Consider the following 27876-nt stretch of genomic DNA (forward strand, 5'->3'; position numbering starts at 1 on the left):
GTTTTCTATATCTTTACAGAGCGTCACTCGCGTCACGTAAAATTTTTCTAACAAAGTGTTCTTAAAAAATTATAATCTGCACTTATTAACAATGCATCTCGACTGTAGAGCACAAGTTTTCAATCTTTTAACGAATCCAATAACATGTAGAAGCATCGATAATCTGCGGAATTGTCAGATTAAGGGCAAACTTCGAAAACGATTTTAATAATTTTGCCGAAATTATATATCTAAGAGAGAATCTCCCTTTTTTTGAAAAACTTTCTGGCGATAATCGTAAATTAAATTTTGCGGTAGATGGAATAATTATTTTTCGTAAAGTTCTTTCGTTCATGTTTTTCAAAGGAAAACTTTTTTATTTGAACATAATTAGTGCAATATTGATACTTGATAAATTAACTTCTTTCTCTGTCTGCCCTTGAATGATATATTTCAACATATTCATATATTTTTTTAAACCGTAAATCTATTTCAACGATCGATGAAAAGTTCTCTTTCAAGGTTATTTTCTCCGCCACTGAACTCGGGGAATGGCATCTCGGTACTTCGAAAATCTTTTCCAGCTCGTGAGCGTAAAGGGAGAGAGAGAGAGAGAGAGAGATCTCTTTCTTCAGTGTTCATAAAAAGAAAGAAAAAAAAAAAAATCGCGTCATGAGATTCTCGATGGCGACCAAGGCGCTTGACGCTTCGTCGATCGATTATCGTTATTAGGTTATCGCTAACGAGTGCTTTGAAGTAAATCGTGCGGCCGTGTGTCTTTGCTTCCCACAAAGAATGTCAAGGAATACTTCTATGAGCCTTTTTCCAATCATTGCGTCGCAAACAATGTAACGACGATACGAAGGGTCTCCTCCGTTGATAAGCGTTTATTTGAGCAAAGTGCACGTGAAACAGATAATGCACGCTCACGTACCGTGAATGGACAAACGTTCATTGAATAGTTAAGATCTCCTGACGCGTTTCCGGTTGCAGAATACGTTGCGTTTTTGCAGCTTTTGTTATTTTATCGAGCTAATATCGGTGGTTGTTCGCTTTTTTTTTTCTCTCACCCACATGTTGTTCGTCGCCAACGTGTATGTACATATAATACAATGCTTTCGCTGCGTTAAATATTAAAACCGAGGTACAGCATTTGTTGATTAATCTTAAATTCAATCAGGTTTTTTTTTTTTTTTGTTTTACATAAACAGCAAATTCGTTGAGAAAAGAATAATGTATTCTTTCGAAGAAACGTTTGTTATTTAAAAGCAAGTTTTAATATCTCCATCATAGATGTTGACAAGATATTATAATAAATTATAGATTTACAAGATTATAATAAATCTTTTTTAGTTTCACATTTCGCCGTGAATAATTATATCATATTTTATATATATACATATATAGGTTCTTTTTTATCAAAAGGACAATGGAAATGATCTTCGTCCATTTACGGATCATTGATCTCGCAAAAAGAAGTGATCTTTTACACCTTACGGATACTCGACGACAGATATAACTGTTGTCCGATAATTCCTTTGTTGGCGAGCGGGAATCACACTTCCTCTCTCAATCTTCGCTTCGCGTAAGGTCCACAATCTTCTGTTTTTGAGATTTGGTGTTAGTCCGATCACGTAGAGCGTTTCTCGGTCCCCTTTTGCATTGCAGGGGATTCGATCGAATTCCCGAGTGGCTGGAGCCACTCTACCCCGTGACTCCCGCATATTGACGAAGGAGATTTGCCGAAGAGGTGAATCGCTTGATCGACGGTGGTCTTTCATGATAGAGAATATCGTGAATATTAAATCGTTAAAAGCATTGATATACATATATATTTCGACAGACTGAGGACACTGATTTCAATCGACGATTTCACTGCGATACCGTTCGATTCGAAAGAATTAAACATAATATTAATAACCAATATCGAAGTATACAGGGCTGCCCCGAACGTTCCAACCAGACTTTGAGATCTTATAGGAAATTTAATTCTGAAGAAAAAATTTCCTATAAACATAAGCATATAAGCATTTTTCGATTCACGTTTACAGGAAATTTTTTCTTCAAAATTAAATTTCTTATAAGATCTCAAAGTCTAGCTGGAACGTTCGGGGCCACCCTGTATATAAATTAATAACGCCATAGACGATAAGGCGAGGGATGATTTTACTAATATCGGTTAAGCTCAGTCGAAAGGCCATATTCCTTGGCATCGATCTTGGTAATAAATATATCTACCCCTATCTAGCGAGAAATGACCATCGACTAGATATCCCATGACCTTCCCACTTGGCTCTGCTTGGATGATAGCGAATACTGTCACGCGGATACTATGCTATTTGCGTCGTGTAACGCGACTGTAAATTATTCTTAGGACGATCGCGGCGATGGTCGGACGACATTCGTTCGAGAGAGCATCGAGGCACGACACCGTTGGCCGTCGCCGCACAATCCGATCATCTACTGGTCGGCTGATCACAGAAAGAGAGAGAGATAGGAGAGAAAGAGAGAGAGAGAGAGAGAGCGGCTTTCCCGTGAAGGGGATAGTTCATCGCGTTTAAGTATCGGCAAACGAACGCCGCGCGCCAGTGTTAGTGTGTTACCTGAAACGACGGAAGCTTAGCAAGGCTAAGGTGGTACCGCGTCAGCACGTTTCACTACAATGTAAACACGAAGGCCAGGTCGCGGACTCCAGTGTACTCGGCACTGCTGACGGGAACGGCCACGCGCGAATTCCAGCTGATCTCTTCGTCGCGCGCGATACGTCGTCCATCTCGATTATCGAAATAGCGAATTCCCACGGTTGAAATTTGATTTTGATAAATCGTGCTCTTTCGGAATAACGTGAATCTCGAATGGCTTGGAAATTTCACAGACTTTTGCCGCCGTTTCATCATGTCGAGGACTTTAAAAATTCTGCGAGTTAAAACGTGCTCTTGAAGTTGACAGACTTTGCAAGTTAGCTGACGTGTTAACGGACGTGTGTGAAACTCACACAATTGATAACATTAACTTTGCAAATATCGAAAACCGTACACTTGAATATGTTCTTAATGTTTGAATATTACAAATGAGATTTATAAAAATTCATTTAAAATTTAGATTGAGAGAAAAAGAGACTTTCAATTACTAGTATAGTATTTTTTTTAATATTGACCGTTCGTTTATTGTTACTTTTTTAATTCATGCTTGTTAATCCGATACAAGTAAATCTACGTTTTTAATACACATTGAATCGTTCGAGCGAATCGTTTGTCAATCTGTGAATGTGACACGCATGCTGATTAGATAAGATTATCGTTTCTATCGAGAATAATCTCGCGCGAGATATACGTGAATTGTCTAAATGACGGATATTAGATTACCGAGGAACTAATCAAAGGATCAACACGCTTTAATTTTTTTATTATAAGTAGTACTAAAGTGTTTGTGATAAAAATATTTGATCATTGACAAGACGAATCGTTTGAATATTTAGTCGAATATTAAAAATGTGCGAATGAAAGTAACTTGAATAGTCGAAATTATCGAGCTTGCGTGACTTTGATTTTCACGAATGAATCTACGATACGAAATTTGTATTCGGTCAACGGATACCGTTAATAGGAAATGTTATTTAGCTTCGAATATAGAGAGAAACCTACAGTTGTAGCTTGTATTTATTCGTCTGGTTTAACACACATAACCGTTGATCGCGATTCCTAAAATTCAATTTGCGTGGAACATGTTGCGTAAATTTGCGCGTATCGTTAAGTCTTTAAATGTCATTACGCCAACACGTAATTTCGTAGCGACCGAACTCGCCAATTGATGAAACGCTATCGCAGACGGTTTCTAATTAAAGAAACAACTACTGGCGAGTTGCTAGCGTAAATATCCCTGCGGTCGCGCCCAGAGTGTATTTGTCCGGTCTGCGGAGGGTGTGTCTTTCATGCGCAGGCTAGTTGTTAACCACGACTGAGGGGACGCATTCCGTGTTGTCCCCTTACGGGGATAAAGTTAATATCGGGATGCGTTTTGCTGGCAAAGTAATGGCAACCGTGCACGATACGCACGAACGGGTCAGTCTTGTCTTCGGATGATGATAAAACGGTTTAAAGCTTTCTCTTTCTGAAATAAATTGCGAGCTTGCGTAAATATGAGAAACAAAATGGAAACGAAATTGCATATTGAAATAGTATTGAAATTAATTGAATCGGTCACGTGTCAATGAAAAGGATAACCTTTTTAGTTATTTGTAACAGTTGACACAAAATTGAAGAAATAAGTTTATTTTAAATAATATGTCAACAACGTACCTGCCAAACAAAGTATCTTATAGATCTTTTAAATCTTCCGAGCAATTTAAAATTATTTGTTTCTTAGATAAAATATCGAGATAATAAAGATAAACAATTATAAGTGATAGAAAACGAGCGCACGAAAATAGATTGAATTAAATCGATGCGCTAAGTTTTGTACCAGAAGTGCAAACTCGCTTTTTTAACGTTCAAACAGTTGTAGAAAAACTTACGAGCCTTCGCATAAATTTGTTTCTGCGTGTCGCAAGCTGCAAGTCACGCAAGAAGTTGATAACTTTGTCTCAAAAACTTTAGAGACATTGGAGGTTTGCGAGGAAAAATGGCGTGTGCCTGTGGAATTCTCTGTGAGATAATGTAAATAAGTGCATATTGCGTGAGCTATTGCTGCGTGTCTTCTATATATTACACAATGAGCTTGTGGCGGTTCGGACCTTTCAAGGATGGTATGTTCACATTTTGTATCATATATTGTATATAGTTTATCAACTACTCGTCCGATTATTATATATAGAGTAAAATTTCCTTAATATTTAATGCTTTATTTCTAATTTTACGTTATTTTAACGTATTTTTTTATATCGATATTTTTTTTATTCTTTATTTATCCGTATGCGTTATCCTTGTTTTTATATTCTAATTACAGTGCTTTTCCATTCGCGCGTGATATACAATAATTCGCAATGATATTTCGCTGTAATAATATCTGCGAGCAAAAATTGACAGTTGCCATGGATAAAAGATAAGTTTATTCCATATGGTATATTAATTGAGAATACAAAGCACGAAATTCATTGCGCTTAATTAAACACACTCGAACGTTACATATATACTCGGACGGGCGAAAAAAATTGATCGTCGATATTCTACGTGACTAACGGAATAAAAAGCTCTTCTATACACATACGTATATCGCAATAATAAACTTTGCTTGCGCGATGGAATTTATTGTTACTTTCATAGACGTGCAACAAATATAGTATATAGTTTCACTCAATCCTTTGTGAAAATGTTCACCCACGATGCGCGACTATGATTAGAAGCTTACGGACTTTCTTGAAAATGATAATGAGATAGTATGCGCATTTACATAGTAAAGTTAAAGAACTTAAATGGTTGCGCTAGCACGTCTCTCAGTCTCTCTGGGAGGGATAAGTCACAGTCATTTAAAAATATTATTTTTCTTGAATAATAGTAAAATATCATCTTACATTTAAAAAGTTTTCAAACTTCTATCTATGCTTTTCCTGTTTGAATGGAGAAATTTTTTTCACGTTTTATTATCAACTTGTACGAATAAAAAACAAATTTTTTTTTGAGAAAAATTAATATCTGCAATATTTTAAATAATCTTACGAATGATCTTGACGTTCAAATTTTTTTTATGTAATGAAATTTCCACACGCGTATTTTTTAAAGCAACATACTTTTTGTTTTAGTTAACTTTTCATTTTATTCGTGCATCAGATGTTTATTAAAATATATATAATATAATATACGCTAATCTACAAATTTATGGCTTTGTTGGCAAGTACTCGATTCATCACGTTAATAGATAAATTGCATATATAGTTTGCATAGCTCATCGCGACATCGCGTTTCCAAAACATCTCCGATCGGAGCACTTCATCTAAATAAAGAGCATATCTTGTACGCGTCGACTTGGCAACGAACGACAATGAACATTTAGGTCATCGATTGCTCTCGAGAAACGCAGTGTCCTTTTCCAGAAGTCCCTATACGATCTTGCGAATAAATTCTGAGTAATTCTTAACGTCAATGTTTAATATAACTACTATAGAATTAATAGTACTATTACAGAATTATTTTAACTATAATAATTTATTATATAAAAACATACATAATTAAACTGCTAAAGAGAGAGAAAGAGAGAGAGAGAGAAAGAAATGTATGTCATAAGCGACTCCGTTTTAACGTTATATCAATTATACGAAATTTTCAGCGTAATAAAGTTTCATTTCGATAATGCCTATCTGGTAATCCGACCAAACAAGATTTTAACTTAAACTCGATTTAAAAACAATCGAGTTTGTTTGTAATAAAATTTACTTTTATTTCCTTCCGTTCGCAGTATAGAAGATCTTTGTCGATCAATTGATTACAAAAATGTATTTAAAGTTTAATTTATATCACACAAATACTTTTGAAAATGTGTATAATTTTTAAAATATAAAATATACAAGATAACAGCTTAAAAATATATATCTTATTAAAATGTTGATGTTTCAAAAAATTAATATATCTATCTCTCTTTCTTTCGCGTTATTGCATAATTATTATTGATCGACGGACGGTTATTTCTCGTAGAAATGGAGATTCATTCTGTGGTGCGTTACAATAAATAATTCCAAGCCTGTAATTCTGAATGATGAAGTCTTTTATCTTTTTCAAACGATTTCCTGCGCCGTGTCTTCGACATGTTCCGATGTTGCAAAAGGCTTGCGAGAAGGATTCCATGTTCGTGAGCGTCCCCGGGAGAGTAGCTGACATTGCGCGTCTCATTGTTACGTAACCATTGTTGTATTGCATGAAAAATCATTCTTTCCTCCGTATCTGACATTTCGAGTCTTCTACTCTCGTCACTCTGAACGATTGTACGGTTTCGTTGTAAAATACCTTTCGTCCTTTCACTATCTAACTCACAAGCTTTGCTATCGCAAACGTGAAACGTATGCAACAAAGATGCGCGCGATATAGAGTCAGATACGAGCAGCAGAATCGAGCATTCGGCGAAAACCGAGACGATGTTTGTCGTTTTAAAGTGCTACTCTCGAGAGTTTCTTGCGCGGGTTTAGACACGGATGCTGCGATGCACGTTCAACAGCTTCGATGGATCCTTTGCCTTCCCGGCTTCTCGCTAGCTAGTGATCCACGTAAGATTTCGCCGCGATGGAAGTTTGAAGAATATAATTTTTCTCGAAAATATAGCATAGTTTTTCGCGGTACCGTATTAACTACATATGTGTATAAGGTATAAATATATTCTCTTTTTATTAAAAAAATAATATACATATAAATGATATTTAAATATTATTTATATTTTTTATATCACACGCATATATGATTATCTCGAAATCGTGAAAATCTTAATTTTATATTCTCTGCGAATTTTTTACATAACTCAGCGAAAAGTATGAAATGTACTTATCGAGCATACATTCAATGGAATATCATGGCATTAAGGCAACCAGATAAAATTTACAGAAGGTCGGTTTTATGATTTCCGTTTGGACGATTTAATGAAGACGGTTTGACCTCGTGCACATAAATTTCTCTCACAATCCCGATTTCATGTAGATACTTACGTTTATCGGATCATCGGCATCGTTTATCAGAATATTCAGCGACACTATTTTGTCCAGAATGTTCCAGCGTGTACAATATTACGAAAGCGTCTCTGAAACAGACGTCGCGCTATCGCTCGCATGCTTACTTCATTTTTATCTCGGCCACGTAACAAGTAGTTGTAAAAACGCAGTACTTCCGTGCCTTTTCATTGCCTTCTATCAGCAAATTGAGGTTTGTCGCGAAAAGTAGGTAGAAATGCTAAGGAAAATAAGCTACTTACTTACTTTTCCTCGCTGTCTCTTCTTTCTTCGCTTTGACTTTTATATTTCTCTATTCTCCGTTGATCGCGAAAGTTTCCTTGATACAATCGGGTAAGAAGCGTTTGCGGATGAAAGCTTCCGAAAAAAGCGTGATAGGAGTGGAGCATATCGCGCCTAGAGAGCGCACGGTTATTGAATAAGGCAAGAAATACTGCAGGAACTCGACGTCGAAAAACTCGATGAGCCACCACCAACGTTATCGCCATCATCATTGATGGGGGGGGGGGGGGGGTCGAGCGGCTTTGTCTCGCTTTTTCTCGCAAGAGCTCATGCCACCCACCAACTCGTCGCACATAGTTGATCGATTTTCTCGATGGCTCCGAGCAAACTCGCGATACAGTGACGGTAATACATCGTAAACTCGCGCGAAGAGCACGCGGAAATTGGTAAACAGACTTTGCGCAAACCGGCCGGTCGTCGCTCGCGAAAACGACAGCTCGTGAAAAAGTAATTTCGCGCGCGACGAAGAAAGATGTTTCTCTCGATACGAGAGAGCGTGACGGAGGTGCAATGAAAATTGTCACGGAATACGACGGTCGTGAAAAAATAATGGCAATGGAGAGCATCTTTCTGCGCTTATTCAAGCTCGTGTTGCGCGATTGATAAAATAGATGCGTTGAAAAGGGACTTTAGTTTCGCTCATAAAATATCAATGACGCGCGTTTCCATGAAAATACTCGCGCAAATATCTGCGTAATTTCGATCTTATGATGATGCGCGATAGTTCGTCTCATTAGGATAGCCCTTGACAAAATAATTACATGTACAAAAAGTTTCATAACTTTCTTATTATGATACATCTTGAAAATTTTCTTTCCTTAGACTTAGAGACTAGAAAGGATATTTGCCATTGACAGAGGAGGGAAGATTATTTCGCTATAAGCTGCAATATATTGTTCGCGAAACTATTTCAATAACAGCTTCATGCGCTTTCAGCCGGGGACAGTTTCGCTACCGCATCGTCTCGTGTATTTGTAAGTTTTCCGTCATCAGTCGTAAAAAATTTTATGACCTACGAGATATGACAATACGATTAAATTTTTAATAAACGAAGATTTACTGTTCAAAGAAAAATAAGCATTATTTCTCGCTTCTCGTGTAAATCAAAATTCAAATTTCAACCAATAAATTTATGTATAGGCGTAAAGGAGCTCGGGTGCAATTACATTCTGCTCATTATAATAATTGTCGTAGTTGCTATCTACATTGCTATGTAGAATGAGAAACGAAGCGATGGCAACCGATGGAATATTATGTCGCGTAATCAGTGCGTGAAGATATGCTTTCGTAAGTATAATGGATATGAAAGATAAATTTGGGGAGTGATGTCTCTTATGTGAAAATTGCTGCAAGTATCCGGCATCAAAATGGAAATTCTAGATTACCGTAAATGCGCGACAATGTGACGTTTCATATCTGTTTCACTCCATTACATGCTAACAATGAAGTTTGCTTTGTTCGGCGAATGCAAATGCATGTCTCCTTCGATGACACCTATCCTCTTACTGCACTTTTTCAAGCGATAGCAAATGGGAAATAACGTTACTTTCGCCTAGTTTGACTCTTTGAGCGAATTTCTCTCGTTACTCTCGATCTATATACCTGTCAAATGCGGTTATGGTTTAATTAGATTTTCAGTATCAAATGAGATAATTCGTCTCTTTAATAATCGAGCACAAGTACTTTGTAAAAGTACTGTATTTTACAAATTACATTAAGAGATTTTGAAATTTTTTAATAATGAATTATAAGTACGAAATCGAGTGTGTGTGAGAAAGAGAGAGACTCTTTGAATTATCCGGGAAAATTTAAATTTGCAAAAAATTTTGCGAGAAAGACCTCTCCATAGATATAAATTACCCTGTAGATACTGTGTTTCATATTTGCAATTGCTTTGTCTGCGGATAACTCGTCCACGCAACGGGTCTGCAAAAGGCAGAGAAATACGGAACTAGCCATAGATAATCACAGTAATATACCTCGAACGACAATGCTTTTGTGGCACTCGAGCTGCGATATAACAATCGATATTTTAATGAAGAGGAGTTTCGCGTGCGGCAGATTAGGTATCTTGCGATTCTAATCGCCTTTAATGAGTCAATGTCGTAGAAATTTATTACGGGTACGCTCGTCTCGAGATAGAAATACGCGTAAAAACAGAATGTTGTTCCGAAATGAATTTAAAGGGAAAAATCAATATTCAGAGATTACCGACAATTTATTTAAAACCACTTTTTGCAAGCTAGCGGTTTTTATTTTTATAATTTTAACACCACAGTTTAATATAATATACCATATATTTTCGTTGAAATAAAAGTTATTTAAATTTATTCGAAAATCTATTAGTTTATATCTTTGATCTTTTATTTTCTTATAAAACTCGTTAATTATTAGAAGAGAATAAGAAAGAGAAATATATATATATACATACATTTATTGTTTTGAATATTATGAAAAAATTCCGTTTTTTCTTAGCTTCCCTGATAATATCTTCGATTTAAGGAAAATACACGACTTTTGAAATATTCTCTACAATATAAACGTTGAAAGCGTTGGTTACCTCGACAGGGAAGAATGCGTCTGACGGCGAGGATAATTCCTGTCACTCCGACACATTTTCCCTGCGCGTCAGTTTCGCGTTTATTGCAGAAATTTATCCCGGAAAAATGCAGAAAACGAGCTGCTCGTGTAACGTGTGCGAAATGCGGTACATTTTATTCTACCGAAGGCACATTTTCGCCATCCTGTTCGCGAAAACTGCGCTGATATAACTATATAGGTTGCGGGGCCGTGATACGCGCCATTGATTCGGGCGAGAGATGGGTGTTCGCGAAACAGTTTCCGTGCAAGCGGATGCATCATCTCCTCCGTCGCGCTGCGGAGACTATCTCTTAATCCTCCATCCTTTAATCATCCGACGATGTCGCATTGGCGACATCGTGACCCATGTTAATTAATAATCGACGAAGAAAGGATATTATCCGTTCCGTGATTACTCATCCCATCATAAAAGTCACTGCAGTTTTTCGATCGGCGACCGGAAACGCCTCTGACTACGATCTGCCTACATTCACAATGGTATCTGAAAAAGGAAATACGATTGCTCCCGGCTAAAAAGTCCAATTGCTCTATATTATGCTCTCCGTAAAAAAATATTATATTACATTCGCGGAATTCGTAGATTATTTGCTCTTATCTAGGTCTTTGCATTCGAATTGAGATGGTTATGTGTGTACGCATATAAATTGATATATTCATGAATCTTGTTTTATTACGGTTTTCTGCTCGCCTTATTTGAATTTTTCCATCTTTATACTCAAAATACAAACAAGCAAATGATGTTCCGCAAAGCCGAGATGCCGAGTGAAATTCTTTTCATCGACTCGACGACTGATTCTCTCAAGAATTGGAGAATAAATCTCTCTTCTCTCCTTTTTACTAATTTTAAAATAAATGGATTCATATTGAATTGTGCATGGTAACGTATGCGCGTGCGGTGTAACTTGCACGGTAGGAGCGAAGCGAATGTCATGGAAAATAAATCTGAAAATTTATCTGGTACAGCAACTACTTGTGTGTGTGCTCGTATTACTGACTTCGAGAAGCGAATCGTTGCCATATAATTGCGAAACTCTACGGATCCGTGAGAAGTTGTGCGCTTCACCATGTCACTTCTCCGATGCAAGATCTTCTGCATCCGACTCGTTGGAAAATTTCTTCGATATAGGAAAGCAAATACGCACGCGACGCAACTCGCTCTTAAAAGCCCGGCAACTATCTAGGCAAAAAAGAGAGACGAGGGGGAAAAAGAAGGATGAATCTCATCGACCCGCGAAAAATCAATATCGCGCACGTGCTACCTTTTTCGAACACATAGATCCGTCCGTCCTTTACGGTGCATTCTGCAGGAAAATCTCGTTGCATTCGCCGCGATTATTTGTAGAATTCAATGTGCATTGATGCGAAGTGCTCTCAGCGTCCGCAGCGTTTCCCTCGAAATTCTATCGTATATTTATGCTGCAGAAACCGTCGTTGACTCTTCTTATAATTCTATCTCACATTCTTATATATCCATGGCCGTCGGCGGTGTCTTTTTTTAAGAGACACCTTTTTGCCCGTTTCATAAAATGCAAACTCGCAGTAATAAACAATATTTTAAATATCTTTAAATAATGAGTACTGAAACATATTCTTTTTATTATGATTTGTTATCTTATTTTTATATATTAAAAATAATTTATATCGTGAAAGATCTATAGTTTTTTATTGTGAGAGAAATTGAAAAATTTGAGATTTAATAAGATGAGAGCAAAGCGACAACTCGCTTCTCTCCTAAGACGTCGCGGCTAGCGTTAATGTATGACTCGTGTAATGTGTGCAGCGCGTTCTTCAATTATTTCTCTTCTTGATTCGACGTATTGAAACCGGTACGTAATGGCTTTCCAATAATAACTGAGCAATTTGTCGAAGAATGCGCGGCGGAACGAAGAAAAGAATCGGTAAAAAAAGCGTGTAATTTTCTCTCTGTACATCGAGCAACTCGTAGAAATTAGCGTCGTATCTTCCCCTCGCTTTATCGCAGGGAGGAGTAGCCATGAAGAAAGGAAGGAGAGACAGATTAATTCATTTAATTTCCATTTATCTCCATTACGCGCGAAATCGGATTGAATTAAATCTTCGAAATTGCATTTCGGTGATCGGTGCGAAAAATTTATTAAAAATTATTTTTTTTATGCTACACATATTTTAACATATTTTCATTTGTACATGTATGATTTTGCTTGTGTATGTATACTATATTATATTTAGTAGATAGTATACGTAGAAGGAAGAAGGCAGAATATTTTTGCTTTTAAATATTTTTCTATCTGAACGTATTCTTTATCGCGGATTCCTGATTTAGATAAGATGATGACAAAAGTACTTTCTTTTTTTATTATCATTTGAGAGAGTTTCTTATCTTATTCGGCGCATATTCAGTTTGGGAATCTGATGTAGATCATCGTGAACCGCCCTGTTCTGGTTTTGTAGCATCGTGAGGCTTCGTAAATCACCTTCGTGAAACTCGTGGAATTCCCAGATGACGAGAACGTCATCCGAAGAATTTCCTCGCGGTAATTCTCCGATGTGGTTCTACGTTAAGAACAGAAAAGCTGCGATGTGTCGGTAAAGCCGATATCCCGATTTTCCACGTGGTCTTTAAGGAAATTTAATCCCCTTTGTCGGAGAATAATAATTGCGAAAATGTATAACAAAAGCCGAGTCATATGGGATTATCATTTAATTCGTTTTTTAATTGAAGATTTTTATAGATGGAAAATCGATTCGATTTCTCAAAGTATTTAAACAAACTTGAAAAATTTCAAACATTTAAATTAATTTTATTTCGATAACTATTTCTTTAAATAATATTAATATTCTCATATTTTCTCTCTTTCTTTCTTGCAATTCCTCCCGGAATAATGTCTCTTACAAGATATAAAACATCGCAACGCTGATTGTGCGTCGCGAATAAATCAAGAAGGGAATGTTGAAGGGATGATTCTCGCGCGAAGCAAATGCCTGTTCGATTCAAAAATATATGCATTGTTTTTCTCTCTCGCATGCAGTCCACTCATTTTTAAGCGTGCGGTTGATTTCAAGCTCAATATTTGCGGCGGATACGCAAAAAAACTGATCCGTCCCCGTAACACGCTGATAAAACGCGAGCACGGGATAAATCAAACGTATTATTATGGAGGGTGCTATTAATTTTACGGCATTTGACGTTGTTCCACGTGCGAGTCATAAACGCGAGAGACGCTTTGTTGATACATGACCACAACTCGAGCGACGTACGATATCCCGATAACATTGGACAATAAAATGATATACTCGTTCCTATGAATAAAAATCACCGATTAATTTCAACAAATACGTAGATATATTTTTTCTATTATCTATAGATTTGACGGAAGGGGATCAAATTTTACTCTTAATATTGCGAAACGCGAAGCAAATATTTAAAATATACGTAGCACACATTATGATAAAAATATAATTTTTTTTTTTTTTTTTTTTTTTTTTTAATATAACGATTTATATGAGTGTGTGCGCGAGTTGATAATACCTTGAAAAATTTTATGGAAGAAATTAACGTATAATGTATACGAGAGAAACGAGAAGCATATTTAAAAACTATCGCAAAGTCATATAGTGAAACGTCGATTAAGAGCGATATTATTGAAATATCGTTGAACATGGACGGGGAAGAAAAACCGAGCTTGCTGGAGAAATAAAGAAATTAATGGACCAGCACGGTTTTCATCATTCGCGGTTGCAATTTGTAACCAGGAATTTCGTTACGATTACTCGCGATAATCTCCCGTATACCGAATCGGCAAACTTGTGTGTGTGTGTGTGTGTGTGTGTGTGTGTCGCTGCGAATAAAATACAGCTGGACCGTAATAAATGCGACGCATTGCAGTCTATCAATTACTGTCACGTGCAAACATCTCAGTTGCAAAAATATACGATTTGTCGCTCAACCAATCCTATAACGTAGTGACGAATATTTTATGTTCTATTGTTTATTACATGGAAATTTTTATCAAATCTGCAAAGAGAGGTTTCACATGTGACAGCGGATATGTTAATAACGAGAAACTTTTACGGTCTAAAAGTCTAAAAGATCCGGTAATTTCGCTCTACCGCAATAATTTCCGTCGAAATCGCAACTACTAATAGAGGAAGGCAGGCTGAATCTACACGGTAATAAGGAAAGCAATCTCTTATACTTTGCCTGTCGTTCTCATCCTCCCCTGCCATTAATTTCCCGCCATTATCGCTCTGAACAACATCTTATCCAGACGGTTAGCTAACAACCTGATGGGCGTGCGACAAACTTAGTTATCCTAAATTTCTCACGCGAGACTTTTTGTGTTCCTTTAAATTTACATCGGTCTATGCAATTTTATACAGGGTGTCCGACATGTAAGTAGCTAAACGAAAAGTGGAGATAGATCGGGTCAACCTGAAGCGAAAAGTCCTATACCATTTTGCTAAATTCGCAATAATTATTATGTTATTAATTAAAATGTCTGAGGACTTTTCGCTTCAGGTTGACCCGATCTATCTCCACTTTTCGTTTGACTACTTACATGTCAGACATTTTATACTCTTGCTATCATATTTTTAATATTCTATAATAATCATTCTTTCATCTTATTCAATTGAATGTTTAAATTGAAAAATCTTGAAAAAATACATTATAATAATATTTATAATTATCATATAATTATAATCATCAATATATTTTCTAGTAAATTGTGACAAGTTATTATTTTTAACAAGAATGTTTTCAACAAGATATTTTGAACAAAATAAAGCGTGAATTTTCTTTTATCGTTAATTATCGTAATTCTGGGATTGTATTTGGCGAGTATAAGCACACGTGTCTTATACGCGTTACGTAGTGCGTTTAGTAGCCGGTGTATTCTCGGGGTATTGTTTACGGGTAAAGCGTTACTTCGTTCAACCTAACAGAGAGATGGGTAACCACTGCCTTGTGCCACGCACGCACTCTCTCCTTTCTCTTTCTATCGTATGTTATTCTCCTTTGAAGACTATTATGCTGCGTCTTCTTCCCTATGAGAAGATGCGGTTTACTCTTTAAAGGTAGAGAAAAAAGAAGTGGCATCATCCACCTCGATGCGAGTAATTCATCTTGCAAAGAGACTAAGTATGCCAACATTTTTTTTCTTTTATATTTTGATTAATACTTGTAATTACTTGTAATAACTCTTACATAATTTCGTGACGTAGGTATATTTTCAATGAAAGAAAGTTTCAATACTGCACAAAAAAATTTATATTGTAATCTAAATAAATCTTTGCTCATATTGCTTAATCTAACTTAATTGTGTTGAATTTAAATTTTACATATTAATTTTTTAAAAAAGATTAATTATTTGTGCTTTTTGTGAAATCGAAATCGGCTGTGATTTCTGAAATCTATCGATATTGGCTTTAATATCGCAAAAAAGAAATTACATTGCGGCGAAATCTGCAGTAATGAATTACAACCTACGAGTGTTGCGTGTTGCGCAAGCGGTAAATTGCATCGTTCAAAGTGGCCATACTCCGTGCGCGATTTCGGAAAAGGACTTGTCTCGCTTACGAACGATATTTTCGTCTGGCGTGTAATTCGCACAACTGTTCGTGTCTCGTAAGTAGCTGTATTTAGTATAGGGGAGCGCGAAAGTACACGTCGGATCGTACAAATGCTCGACCGTCAGCTGCTCGAGACGCCTCTCTCCGATGCACTGTCACTTTGCTTTAATTATACATACGTCTCAGCCATTTAATGGTAAATTGTCTTATAATTCGGGTCAGCTGAGAGTCATTCTTTATTGCAATTGTAATACGTTTAAACGGGCGGCTGCGAGGAATCCTCGGAAGTTCGTATCGAATCGGCGTGTAGACAATTGTCAAGATTAATCCTTACGGATCTCTTAATATTCCTTGTTTGATAAATAAATCGTTATGTGCGTTGAAGATTTTTACGAAGATCTCTGTGCATTTTTTAAGTGCGGAACATAATAAAGTTGTTCGCCGACAGATTGTTATTTTTTTAGAAATATGTAGATTGACCTTAATTTATATAGCGATCGATGAAACGGGTCAGGGGACAGTTTTATATAGCTCGCTTAACTTTGCGAGCGGACCTTTGCCATCGCGCCGGCGAGAGACCGAGAGTTCTTTGACCGCTCAACTGCGATACAATGCAACATTTTGCGTCGCAGTATTGACACATACTAAATAATACGCACTGTTGAGACATACCAAATAAATCGATAAATTTCATGCAAGTGTTTAATCGAAGAGATGATATATGCATACATATATATTTCCGAAAGGGATATACAGGGTGTCCCCAATTTAAATGGCAAAACTTGAAGAGCGTGCAAAACCGAAAAACCGAAAAACTAAGACAAGAAGTCCCTTTAGAGGTTTGCTCGTTTTTACTCCATTTTAAAGAAAATTGTAAAAATTCAATCTCTCATTGTCGGTTGCTCTCTCGAGTTGATTGGCACCGAATGAATTTTCTGCTTCTTGAAGCAGAAACAATGTCTAGCTGCAATTAATGAGATCAGTGTTAGATGTAATGCTTGCATTGCTGCAAGAGGACAACATTTTGAACAATATCTGCATTAAATAGATAATAGATGATAACATAAATAAAATGTAAATAAATAAGTAAAAAGAACGAAAACTTGTTTTTTTTTTCTTTTGTGATTTTCTCCAAAATGGAGCAAAAACGAGCAAACCTCTAAAGGACTTTCTGTCTTAGCTTTTCGGTCCCCTACGCGCTCCTCAAGTTTTGTCATTTAAATTGGGGACACCCTGTATTAAAAAAAAAAAAAAAAAAAAAAAAAGTAATATAGCCGGATATGTATTTATAATCTGTTATTTTTCTAGCTGTATTATTTATATGAAAATAATGATATATAATGGACAGCGAAATTTGAAAGAGAAATGCGTGGTACGTAAAGTTTCGTAAGAGAGAAAAAAATAAATAAATGTCTGCATTAATGTCGCAGCGGAACATCCGCCGTGCATACATTCCGTTTTTTGCACAATCCTTGTAATGTGTATAATAACTAATAATTTCTAAAAATAAGCTATTCTTATATACCATTAGCAATATGCATAGATTAAATGTGTACAAGGTTTACGTTCGTGATATCTCGCGGTTACGTAAGACGCATCGCGGATGAAGCGAGATGATGCGAGATTAAGCGAGACCAGGTCCGATATCGCATTTACATATAAATTTGCGAGTTTTTGTTTTGTAATTATTTATACGAACGCGGTAACTCGTTACGTTTAATTAAAAAGAGCTGTGTTCTGTTAAGAGATAATTTGATTTAATAGCAAAGACATTGATATGATAATTTCTTGGAATATTTCATAGGTATTCTTGTGCATAATGTATAAGTATTATACATTGCAGCGCGATGTTTCGCATATTTAAAAAGATCCAATAATTTGATAAGAAGATTCACGATCCTTAACGATTCGGATATACAGATTCATGGATCGATTGCATGTTGCTCAAAGGCTGCATCTCTTATTAAGTATTGATTACTGACGTGCATCCGCATGTAACGCGCATACTTTCTAACCGAACGACCTTGGCAAAATCGATACTCTCGTTCCGTTCTCCGCGTGCGAAATATTTCTCATATCTCAAGCCTTAGTTGTGACAGCGACCAGACTGGTGAGCCGAAAGGAGCGGTAGAGATCCGCGAGTCGGTTTAAATTAGCGAGTCTAGACGTCTCGGAAATACAATACCACGTGGTCGCACTACATCCACCGTCTGACAATTCGAATATTCGCGCGTCCGCCCACCAAAAATTTTCAATCAAAAATCCGTCTGGATCTTCGCAATGTGACTCGACGACTGTCTGCAAAAATAAAGCTTAGCTAGCCCGCACCATGTGTAATCTACAACTATACATGAGATAAATGTGCTCAACCTGTCAGGAGTCGCGCGGTCGTGAAAAGTACAACTTGTGCACAGTAATCTCAGATTTATCGCTCACTAACAATAGCTTTTACGACAGCGAGTTTTATCTATTCTTTTAATACTCAAACAATTGAATTTTGAGTTTAGATATAATTTATCAGCAAAATTTTTTATCGGGAAATCTTTAATTTATTACTATTATTCGTGATTGATAAGCAGCGAATTAATTGAGATTTTCCACAAGTTTATTTAATTTACATAAGAATTATCTTTATATCTACATGATGAATTAATGTTCCACGCATTTTATAGGAAAAATAGTCGGCAAGAAAATTTTATTTTTCTGTTTCAGGTATGTATTTGAAAATCAATTAGAGAAGGAGAGAGATCCTTTATGTGATTCGTCTGATTTAGTCGATCATCATTCCTCGGTGTCTTATTGTAAGTTATATAACATACATTTAAAATTATCACCTCGTAAAAAATAGCTGTAGTCTCATTGTCTCTGCATATATGTATATATATTCATTTAAATTACGGCGAATGCACTATGCTCGCGTCATCCTTCCACCAATCCATCGCTTCGTATTTGCCACACCCATGATTGTCATCTCGATTCCTAGACTTACGCGTGACTTACGCACATTTAAGTGTGCTCATTTAAGAAAGCGCGTGGAATTGATAAAGTCATCTGATATGAATAGCAACTTTCGCTTGCCATTCGTTATAGCTCGGAACATAACAAACACGATACAATGATTGAGATTACAGGCAGACAAAAGAGAGAATTTAACATTTTTTAATTATGGGATTGTAAAGGCTGCGTTCCCATATATTCTTTTATAATGCTACAGGGAAAAAGTCTGCGCATAATTTCTAAATTAATCTTCAAATTTAAAATAACAATGTGAAAAACGAAAAGCGTGAAATTTTAAAGACGCATATTTATTTACATATGTCAATACATCAACATTTCATTCTATTTCAGATAAATAATCATAGAATTTTGGTGTCTTAGCAAACTATAGATACTCGGATAAACAGATCTCTGACGAAATAAATTCCGAAATTAAGAGCATAACAAAAAGATAAATACACATGAGGTTTGAGATATAATTCAAACTTTTAAAAATATATTTAATTAAATTAAAACAAAAAAAAAAGAAAGCATAATTTACGATCTCTTTAATTAAATTGAAAAAAAAAAGAAGGAACAATTTATAATCTCCCTCGCGTATCCACGTGCACAGTTACAACTTCTCGGCCTTTTTACAACGCGTCTACATTTTGTACAATTTAAATCGTGAAACGGATCGCTCTGATCTAACAATAAGAAATTTTTTTCACACGGTTATAATCGTCAATGTCCCCGGGTGTAACGCGAGGAAGCGCTCGGAGGACAAGCCGGCGATAAACGTTAATTGAAGGAGAGAGTTACGGCGAAGAGGGTATAGGCGCCTCTACCGTCACCGCCAGCAGCAGCCGGCTACCGTCGTCTCGTCGCCGCGAGATGACGCCGCGATCGGCATGGCCGCTCTCAGTCCTCGTGAGCCTCCCTCGGTGTGTGTTTCGTGGCGCGGTCGTCGTCGCCGTTACCCGTCGTTCTCCATCGCTTCGACCGCTTGTTTTCGCACGTCGTCGGTCGTCCACGGCACGTTCGCGATTAATTAATTCCGTTCGCGAATCCGTCCCGCCCGACATCCACGACCGACGGCCCGTCTCATCCGTCGCGTTCCTCCACCGCCGGACTATATCCGTCTCCCTCTCTCTCTCTCTCTCTCTCTCGCGCCAACAGGAGGAAGAAGCACAGCATCGACGGCGACGGCATTCAGTGAGTTCGCGTCGTACGCACGTATCCGTGTTTATCTCAGTGTGCGTGACAGTGCGTTGTGTATATCTGACGTCGTCGGCGTCGGCGTTATCGTCATATCGACGACGAAGAGGATCGCTGGAATCTCTCTTGTGTTCTCGATCGGCCATCTCTCCGTCTCCTCAACGTGTCTTTCTTTCCCACCGTTTAAACTCTCCTCCCGATCCTCTCTTCCCGCGATAACTTTACCTTACCTTACCTTACCTTACCCTTACCTCGATCGCGTTACAAAATCGGAGTACTACGCGCCGCTCCCGTGTGTTTACGATCGTTGCGTCCTCTTATCGCCGTCTCGCTTTCCTCTCACCTGCGCTCCTGCCGCGGACAGGTGTCCCGTGGAAGCAGCCAGAAGCGAGCCGACGCCTGTGTACGCTCTCTGTGATATAACGTCGGCCTTACCCGCGCCTCGACGCTTCTTCCCGAATCCTGCCGAGAAAAACGAGCCCTCCACTGCCCGAATCGTCTCCACGACGATTATCGGAGTACGTACATATCATATACATCGTGTATACGTGTGTGAGAGCACGGGAGAAAAGAAAATTTTTACGCATATTTTATGTAACGGATGACGAAACGCCCCTAGTATCGTCGATTTGTCCTTGAAGGTTAATCGGTCGTTGGACTCGTGAATGGACCTTACGTAGTATCTTTTTACGTATCGTATATTTCCCGCTGTATCTCGTGTTTATTATTTAATAAATAAGAAAATGCGCGTCTGTGAAAATTGTTTCTTAGGAAAACACGTGACTCGATCGAGTGACGATCACGTATCACGCGTACGAAAGTAAGTGTATCTAACGGTTATTTGCATCGATCTCTCGATTAGGGTGAGCGATAGGTGATAGAGCGTGGTTAATTGTCTGTTAAATATCGCAGGAAAAGTCGCGAGGCGCGAAAAGAACCCGTATACACGAAGAAAATAAATCGTTTCTCTTGTTTATCGAAGAGATTTATTTTTGTTCGAGCATCTTTCTAAATTAATGTCGGGGAGTGATTGATTAATCGAACGTGACGGTATAACGTAGAATTGTTCGCGTAAAGAGGATTCAGAAAACAACAACAGATACGACGTATCGTGTAACGTTAAGCGTTATTGAAATTAATGCAACAGAGAGAGAGATGAAAGATTTTTTCGCGCGATCGCGCAAGAGAATCGTATATATTACGTTAACATAAACAGCGATATCGCTAAAAATGTATGGATTTTTATTCTTACACACGCGCCGAATAAAATTATTATTCTATTTTATCGCGTTTTCATTAACGCGCCCCAATCAGGTTATCCCTCGAAATAATTTTGTCGTTCATAAATCTGGCAGTAAATCGCGCCGAAGTAATTAAATATCGATGGCCGGCGTTTCATATCGCACGGAAAGCAGCAGCTTCGATATCCTTCAGTGATGGAACGATTCTACCAATTGCCGAATACCTCCGAGAATTCATTCGCATTCGCGTCGAATTACGCGAAAAGATCTTTTCCGCCTTAATGTTAAGAAATTCTGGAGTGAGATACAGATACGATTTTGATTTCAATTAATTATAAATGCATTTATACAGCCGGATCGATTAATCTCTCACACACGTCGATTATAATATATTCATGATATTAAATTAATAATTACATTTGACATTCGAAAATTAGCAAGAAATTATATTGAATTATTTCACATTTTTTATAAAAATGTATCTACTTAACGAGACCGCCAAATCGCATTTATCCACATTTTCCCACGTAAATCAGATCATATTCTAGTTATATTTTTTTCGATAGATCTTTGAGAGAAAATCCTTTAGTCCGCCGTTGGTTGTATAATCGTCGGGTGCTCGCGAGTGAACACAATGCACGCCATTCATGACGATCGGGCAGTGGCTCGTAGTTAAGTTTTCCTCATTCGCTGATGCGCAGGGACGCGCGACTCTCCTCCAGTCATCAACGTCGTCCGCCAGTCGCTCTCCAGCGGTTCTCCTCCGAGTGCGAGTAATTTTCCATAATGTGTGCCAATCGCGTGGAATTCCGTTGTAAATAGCCAGTGACTGTCCGTGAAGCCGATCCCGGCACAGACGATGATTTTTCGTCCATCTTGGTTCCCGCTAAAGTGCTCAGTGCCATCATCTCGATAGAATAACGAAGTCACTCCGGCATCGAAAAGAAATTTTCCGCGAGTTAATTGGTCCGACGTCAACAATAGAGCGATAACGTAGAACGTCGCTCGATGTGATAAACGCCGCTCACGAGATCGCGTTCAATCGACAAGCGTCATAGATTTCTGAAAACGCATCTGCCGGGATAATAGCGCGACGATCAGATGCACGTTAGTCTACGGAGTGATCGAGAATTCCCGATAAAGCTTGCCGAAAACGATTATCGGAAAACGTGATCTCTCGTAGACGATCGTCTCGTCGTCGTCGGAGGAGGATCGCGCTCTCGAGCACGTGGCCGTCGCGCGCGAATCTCACCGTCGAGCCGTGGAGCCGCGAACGAGAAGCGTCGAACGAGGACGACGCGAGTCGCCGCCGCCGCCGCCGCCGAACTCTCGAGCAGGTGCACACCGGGATGCGCGCCGCGTCGACAGGGCGGCCCACCCGGTAGCTCCGTTGCCGGCTCTCGTAGCGATTCTCAGGCCTTGGCGCCGGAAGAGACGGGGTCGCTGCAAGGATCGGGCTTCGAGCACCGCGATGTCGATACGCGTGAGCGGCGTCTACCTGGTGCCCACCAGTCCGGGCGCCACCGACAACGGCGGCAACGACAAGAGCGTCGACCATCGTCGTCATCAGCAGCAGCAGCAGCATCACCATCACCATCATCATCATTCGACGAAAACGGTGACGATCGTGACGGCGCCGCAGCGCAGCAATAGTCTGGATTACCTCAACTTCGAGGAGAAGCGACAGATCATCGCTTCGTCCTTGTCGCTGAGCGATTTCCTGGCGCATGGACCGGCAGCGGCCGCGGCCGCCGCCAAGGAAGTAGCAGCGAATACGGTGATAGGTGAGTCATTAAACATGTCGTTCCTCCTGTCATGAAAAATCGCGCGATTATTCGCGCCGTGAAAACTGTGCACGTGGGTATACTGACAATATAGGAGAAAAAAAATTATACGCGATACAATTGACGTTTAAACGTCAAATATATAATCAAATTTGTCAGACTTTTAAAAGACTCGTAATCTTGGAAAATTTTATTACGATAAAATCTCTCGCGATTATGATTACCAACAAGATTTTTCCAAGCGATCGAGTAATTTAAATAATGTAATGAACAATTTAATAGTGACTTTCGCGTTTGACGCGAATCGCGGTAAAAGATGTCGCGACGTAAAAAGATATTAGTTGTTGCGATGATACGAGAGCCTTTCTCTATTCGATTGGTTACTTCGTTATATCTACCTGGATAGATTGAATACGAACAATCGGACGAGGCATTCTTCTCGGTCGATCCGGTTTTACGGTATTCTACTATACATAGCGTGAATATTCTCATTTATCTACGACAGTCGTCGACGTCTGCCACGTTTTATTCTGTCTGCTTGCGATGATATTGGAAATAATTATCGCGTCAGTGCGGTAAGCATTTTACCGCATTGTATTTATTTTTTCATGAATATACACGATCTCGATATATTTAAATATTATTGCATTTTTTTTTTTTATATATATAAACAAGCTTTACCATATAACGATAGACTGTACCACAAATTATATTTACTTTCAAATATTTTATTATAATTTGTAAAACGATTCTTTTCTTCTCTGAACGAATTCTAATACTTACGATCAAAGAATTTAATCTTTTCTCAGTATATTATGAATTATTCATTCTTGAATTGGAATGGAATTTTATCAATAGAAACGCGAGACTCGAGTAAAAGTTGTGAAATACAAAGTGCTCACTGCTAATGAACTTTAGAGTGAATTTTATCGCTTATTAATTGATTCTTACGCGAGCGTGCACTTTGGCTCTCGATGCCAACTACATTAAATAAACTAACAAGTTGGATGGCGTAAATATTGCCTCGTAAATGCAAATCCCGATAGAGAGAGAGAGAGAGAGAGAGAGAGAGAGAGAGAGAGAGAGAGAGAGCCGGCAGATTTGTTGCCGAAAGAGTTAGTTAATAAGTGACGACGAATGTGACGTTGACGTCCATCGCGTTTCGATTATTCGAACAATAATTGTCGGCGATTCATTTTCATCGATGACGGTTGCGTGATTTACGAGCGATTGAGAATAGATGGACACCGGCTCTCGGTCGATGCGATTAGCGAGGCAGCAGCGGTGAATCGAGATAATCGACACAGGGAAGGGTGGTAATGTCGACGGGTTAGAAGTTAGAAAGGACGGGGGATGGCAGGGACGGGTGAAGGAAAAGACGAAGATGGAAACGCGCGTGCGACTTGTGTATATCCAAGGTAAAGAATCACATCGTCGTTTCACTTGGATTCCGAGTCAAGGAACTCCGATAGCAAACGCGAAAGAGGCACGACTTGTAAACAAACCCCGCGTGCGTGGACTGCGTGCGTGCGGGCGTGCGGGCGTGCGTGCGTGCGTACGGTGCATCGACCACTGTCTACACGGTGTCCCGAACGACGAAGTCGATACTGCCAGCGAGATGAGCAGCGTTAGTCTTACGCGACGGAGATGGTTTCTCCTCCAACATCCAGTATACTTGGAGAATTTTTCGAGCCTTCTTTCACTTGTCGAGTCTACCTGGGGACTCTCGTCTATCGCGGTTGGGTATCGTGCGAGGTCGTCGCTCGTTGTGCGAAGAAAGGGACAAAGGGAGGCGGTGCACCATGGCGCCGGTAGTCCTGCTTTTCCTGTCTCTCTCCTCTTCCTCGTATGTGCGAGGTTATTACACGGCCCTTTATTATCTCATGAAAGTAACGTTTTAAACGTAGCTCTTTGGGAAACACGGGAAATTGCGCGGATAGCAAGGGAGGATAGACAGCAAAGGAGAATGGATAGTTAAATATGGAAATTATACATAGTTTTATCGTATTTTCAGTATATGCGACGTATTTTTTTTTTTATCGCGGTATAAAATATTATCACATACGCGTATCAAAGTATCAATTACAGAAAATAGCCACTAATGTTCTCGTTATTATTTGTACAACATAATTGCTTGCGATTCGCGTTATGCTTTTACATTACGTCACGCAGGAAGATAACAGCAATAAATCTCTGCCTTAACACTTTTAATATTTCAATTTGTAATACGAGTTTCTTACGCACAGTTTCTTATTGCTGTAGACGATAAGAAAAACGTGTGATCTCTTCCGACCGGAACTGTCATATCAAATATTATCGTGCGGTTTCGAGATTAATATTTGCTCTGTCTATTACATGAGATAATTAAGGTAAACGAAGGTAAAGTTTCGCGATTTTTGTATCAGTATTATATGATTAATCGTTCGGTGATGTTAATACGTTGGGAGCCTGCGTAATCGTATTTCACGAACAGCTGATCGAAATGATATAATAATATTTTAGTTGCATTCTTTCCCCTTGCGATTTTATATACAATAAAAAGAATAATAATAAAAAAAGTAATAAGATAACTTTGATTAACATATAATATGCCAATTCAAATCTTAATTATAAATAAAATCCGTCTCTTTCGCAAGAGGTTTTCATGATATTATTTTATACTTTACTTTGTTGTTTTTTTCTTGATCGGATTTTAATAACGCGCGCATTTTTCCCGCTGATAATAGGTACGCGCTTAAGATTTTTTTATCTTCTTTTGCTCTTCCACCGAGAATTTTCTCGAGAAAGTATCGGGTTTATATTGCGTTGTAGCTGAATCACGTACTCCCGTTTCCGATGATCAATCATCCTCGATACACGATTACAACTACATAAAGAATCGAAATATTAATTTTGTCTACAGTTTTACTCTATCCAAATATATTATGGAACAAATTTTCCACGTAAATATTGCACGCAGAGAGGATTGGACGTTCATCTCGATTGCTAAATATTCTTTTTCAAAAGCAGACTAAATTTTTTTTTTCCGTACAATTAATCGATGTTAGAAGTTAAAAGAACAAAGTCGCGCGGCAAATGCAATTAATGGAGGGAGTTTCGACATTGGCGAGACCAATATTTAGCTCACCGCCATTACGAAACCGCTTCATTAACAGGCTACGAAACAATAAACACGCCACGATGCGTTACGCAACGCGTGTGATCGTCCATGCTCGAGCGAACGGGAGAAAAAGGCATGGTTGATGCAGTAATGGGTGCAGAATGCAGACGTAATATGGCAACGTCGCGCGGAAATCATTCATTGAGTAGAGAGCCGCTCTTGGTCGGTCGACGACTGGCCGACCAACTTGGATAAGAACAACGGAACTTTAGCGGCGAAGGGTTCTCCAATGTTGACAAGAGGCCCGAGTTCGTCAAATCCGATGTCTGCGATGCGTCTTAAGGATCGAGAAGCCAACCCTAAATCCCCATTAATCCTTATCCAAGCACGCGAATCTGTTGCGCTTCTCATGCGATTTAAACTCACTCTCTCTCTCTCTCTCTCTTTCTCTCATTCACTCACTCCCTTTCTAGAGTTGACGTTTCGAAAATATATTTCTAGTTTTATCGGATTTTATTTTTAGTTGTCAATAATCAAGACAAATGTATTTATGTAAATTTAACGTACTCAAGTTTATATTATAAATTAAATACTCGTCGATAATAGTTGGTCTTTTTTTTTTAAGTAATCTTGTTTTTCTTTTTATCGTTAATCTGAATGACTTAATAAATTTGTTCGTTATGTAATTAGGTATACTCTATTTTATATCTCTCCGTTTACGCGAAATTTATTATTTTCCAGCTGTGATCTTTACTTATTTAATATTAAAATAAAACAACATTTACTTATTCAAATAATGTTCTTTATTTAACTCTATCAGACACGGTTTTATTACTTGGTAATAAGATTCGTGTGAATAACGTAAATTCGATACGACGTATAAAAATATAAGTCTTTTTTTTCTTACATCTTCGATATAATTTCCCCCGAGTCAAGGTAAAGGCAGAGAGAAATTTCCTCGTTTAATCCATAACTATATATATCAGGTAAAATGTTCATTGTTCCACAGAAATAAGAGTGTTCTCGCGTTTCTTATCTAGTCTTAACTGCTCTCGTAGAACATCTTTTAATCTATTTTATTAAAGCTTTACACACTCTCTCTCTCTCTTTTTCTCGAAAATAAGAAATTTACATTTAGTTATCTTTATATATAATTTATCTTCACTTATTTTTTAATTATTTAATAAATTTTCATTAATAGCATACATCTTCGTTAACGATAAAAATTAAAGACAAACTTGATACAAAAGGATTGTGTGAGTGTCGGAAATGAGAATTATATGTATGAAAAGCATCTCTCTCAAAATAATATTACATATTTTCTATTAATATCAATATTAACAAGTTTTTTAGCGACGCTGCAAAATTAAAATGTGTCTAAAATAAATAAAAATATTTTTGCTAGATCGTTACCGTAAGAAAAAGTACATTCGTTTCAAGATCGTTGATCTCCGATAGACGTGTTTCTTCGTTAATTAATTATTCAATCGCGCATATTTC

The 27876-nt window shown here is 38.0% G+C and overlaps 1 protein-coding gene across 9 annotated transcripts in view; it reads left to right on the forward strand.

The window, feature by feature from the left end:
* The window catches only part of LOC138933029 (phosphatase and actin regulator 2), a 213657-nt gene that overhangs the window by 16790 nt on the left and 168991 nt on the right, over positions 1–27876 (forward strand). For 3 of the 9 annotated variants that reach the window (XM_070295452.1, XM_070295479.1, XM_070295497.1), the window contains exons 1-3: positions 4366–4723; positions 19406–20769; positions 22059–23276. The exons of 1 other annotated variant lie outside the window; for it this stretch is intronic. In XM_070295452.1, coding sequence (XP_070151553.1) covers positions 22964–23276 — 313 coding nt within the window. In that variant the 5' untranslated portion in view covers positions 4366–4723; positions 19406–20769; positions 22059–22963. Of the gene's footprint in view, positions 1–4365; positions 4724–19405; positions 20770–22058; positions 23277–27876 lie in introns of those variants that run through there. 5 more of the 9 variants (XM_070295487.1, XM_070295515.1, XM_070295469.1 and 2 more) reach the window with 4 other exon arrangements.

This window comes from Polyergus mexicanus, unplaced genomic scaffold (assembly GCF_030449975.1).
Source record: "Polyergus mexicanus isolate NDT 795.1 unplaced genomic scaffold, iyPolMexi1.0 SCAF_1, whole genome shotgun sequence".
NCBI classification, from domain to species: Eukaryota; Metazoa; Arthropoda; class Insecta; order Hymenoptera; family Formicidae; genus Polyergus; species Polyergus mexicanus.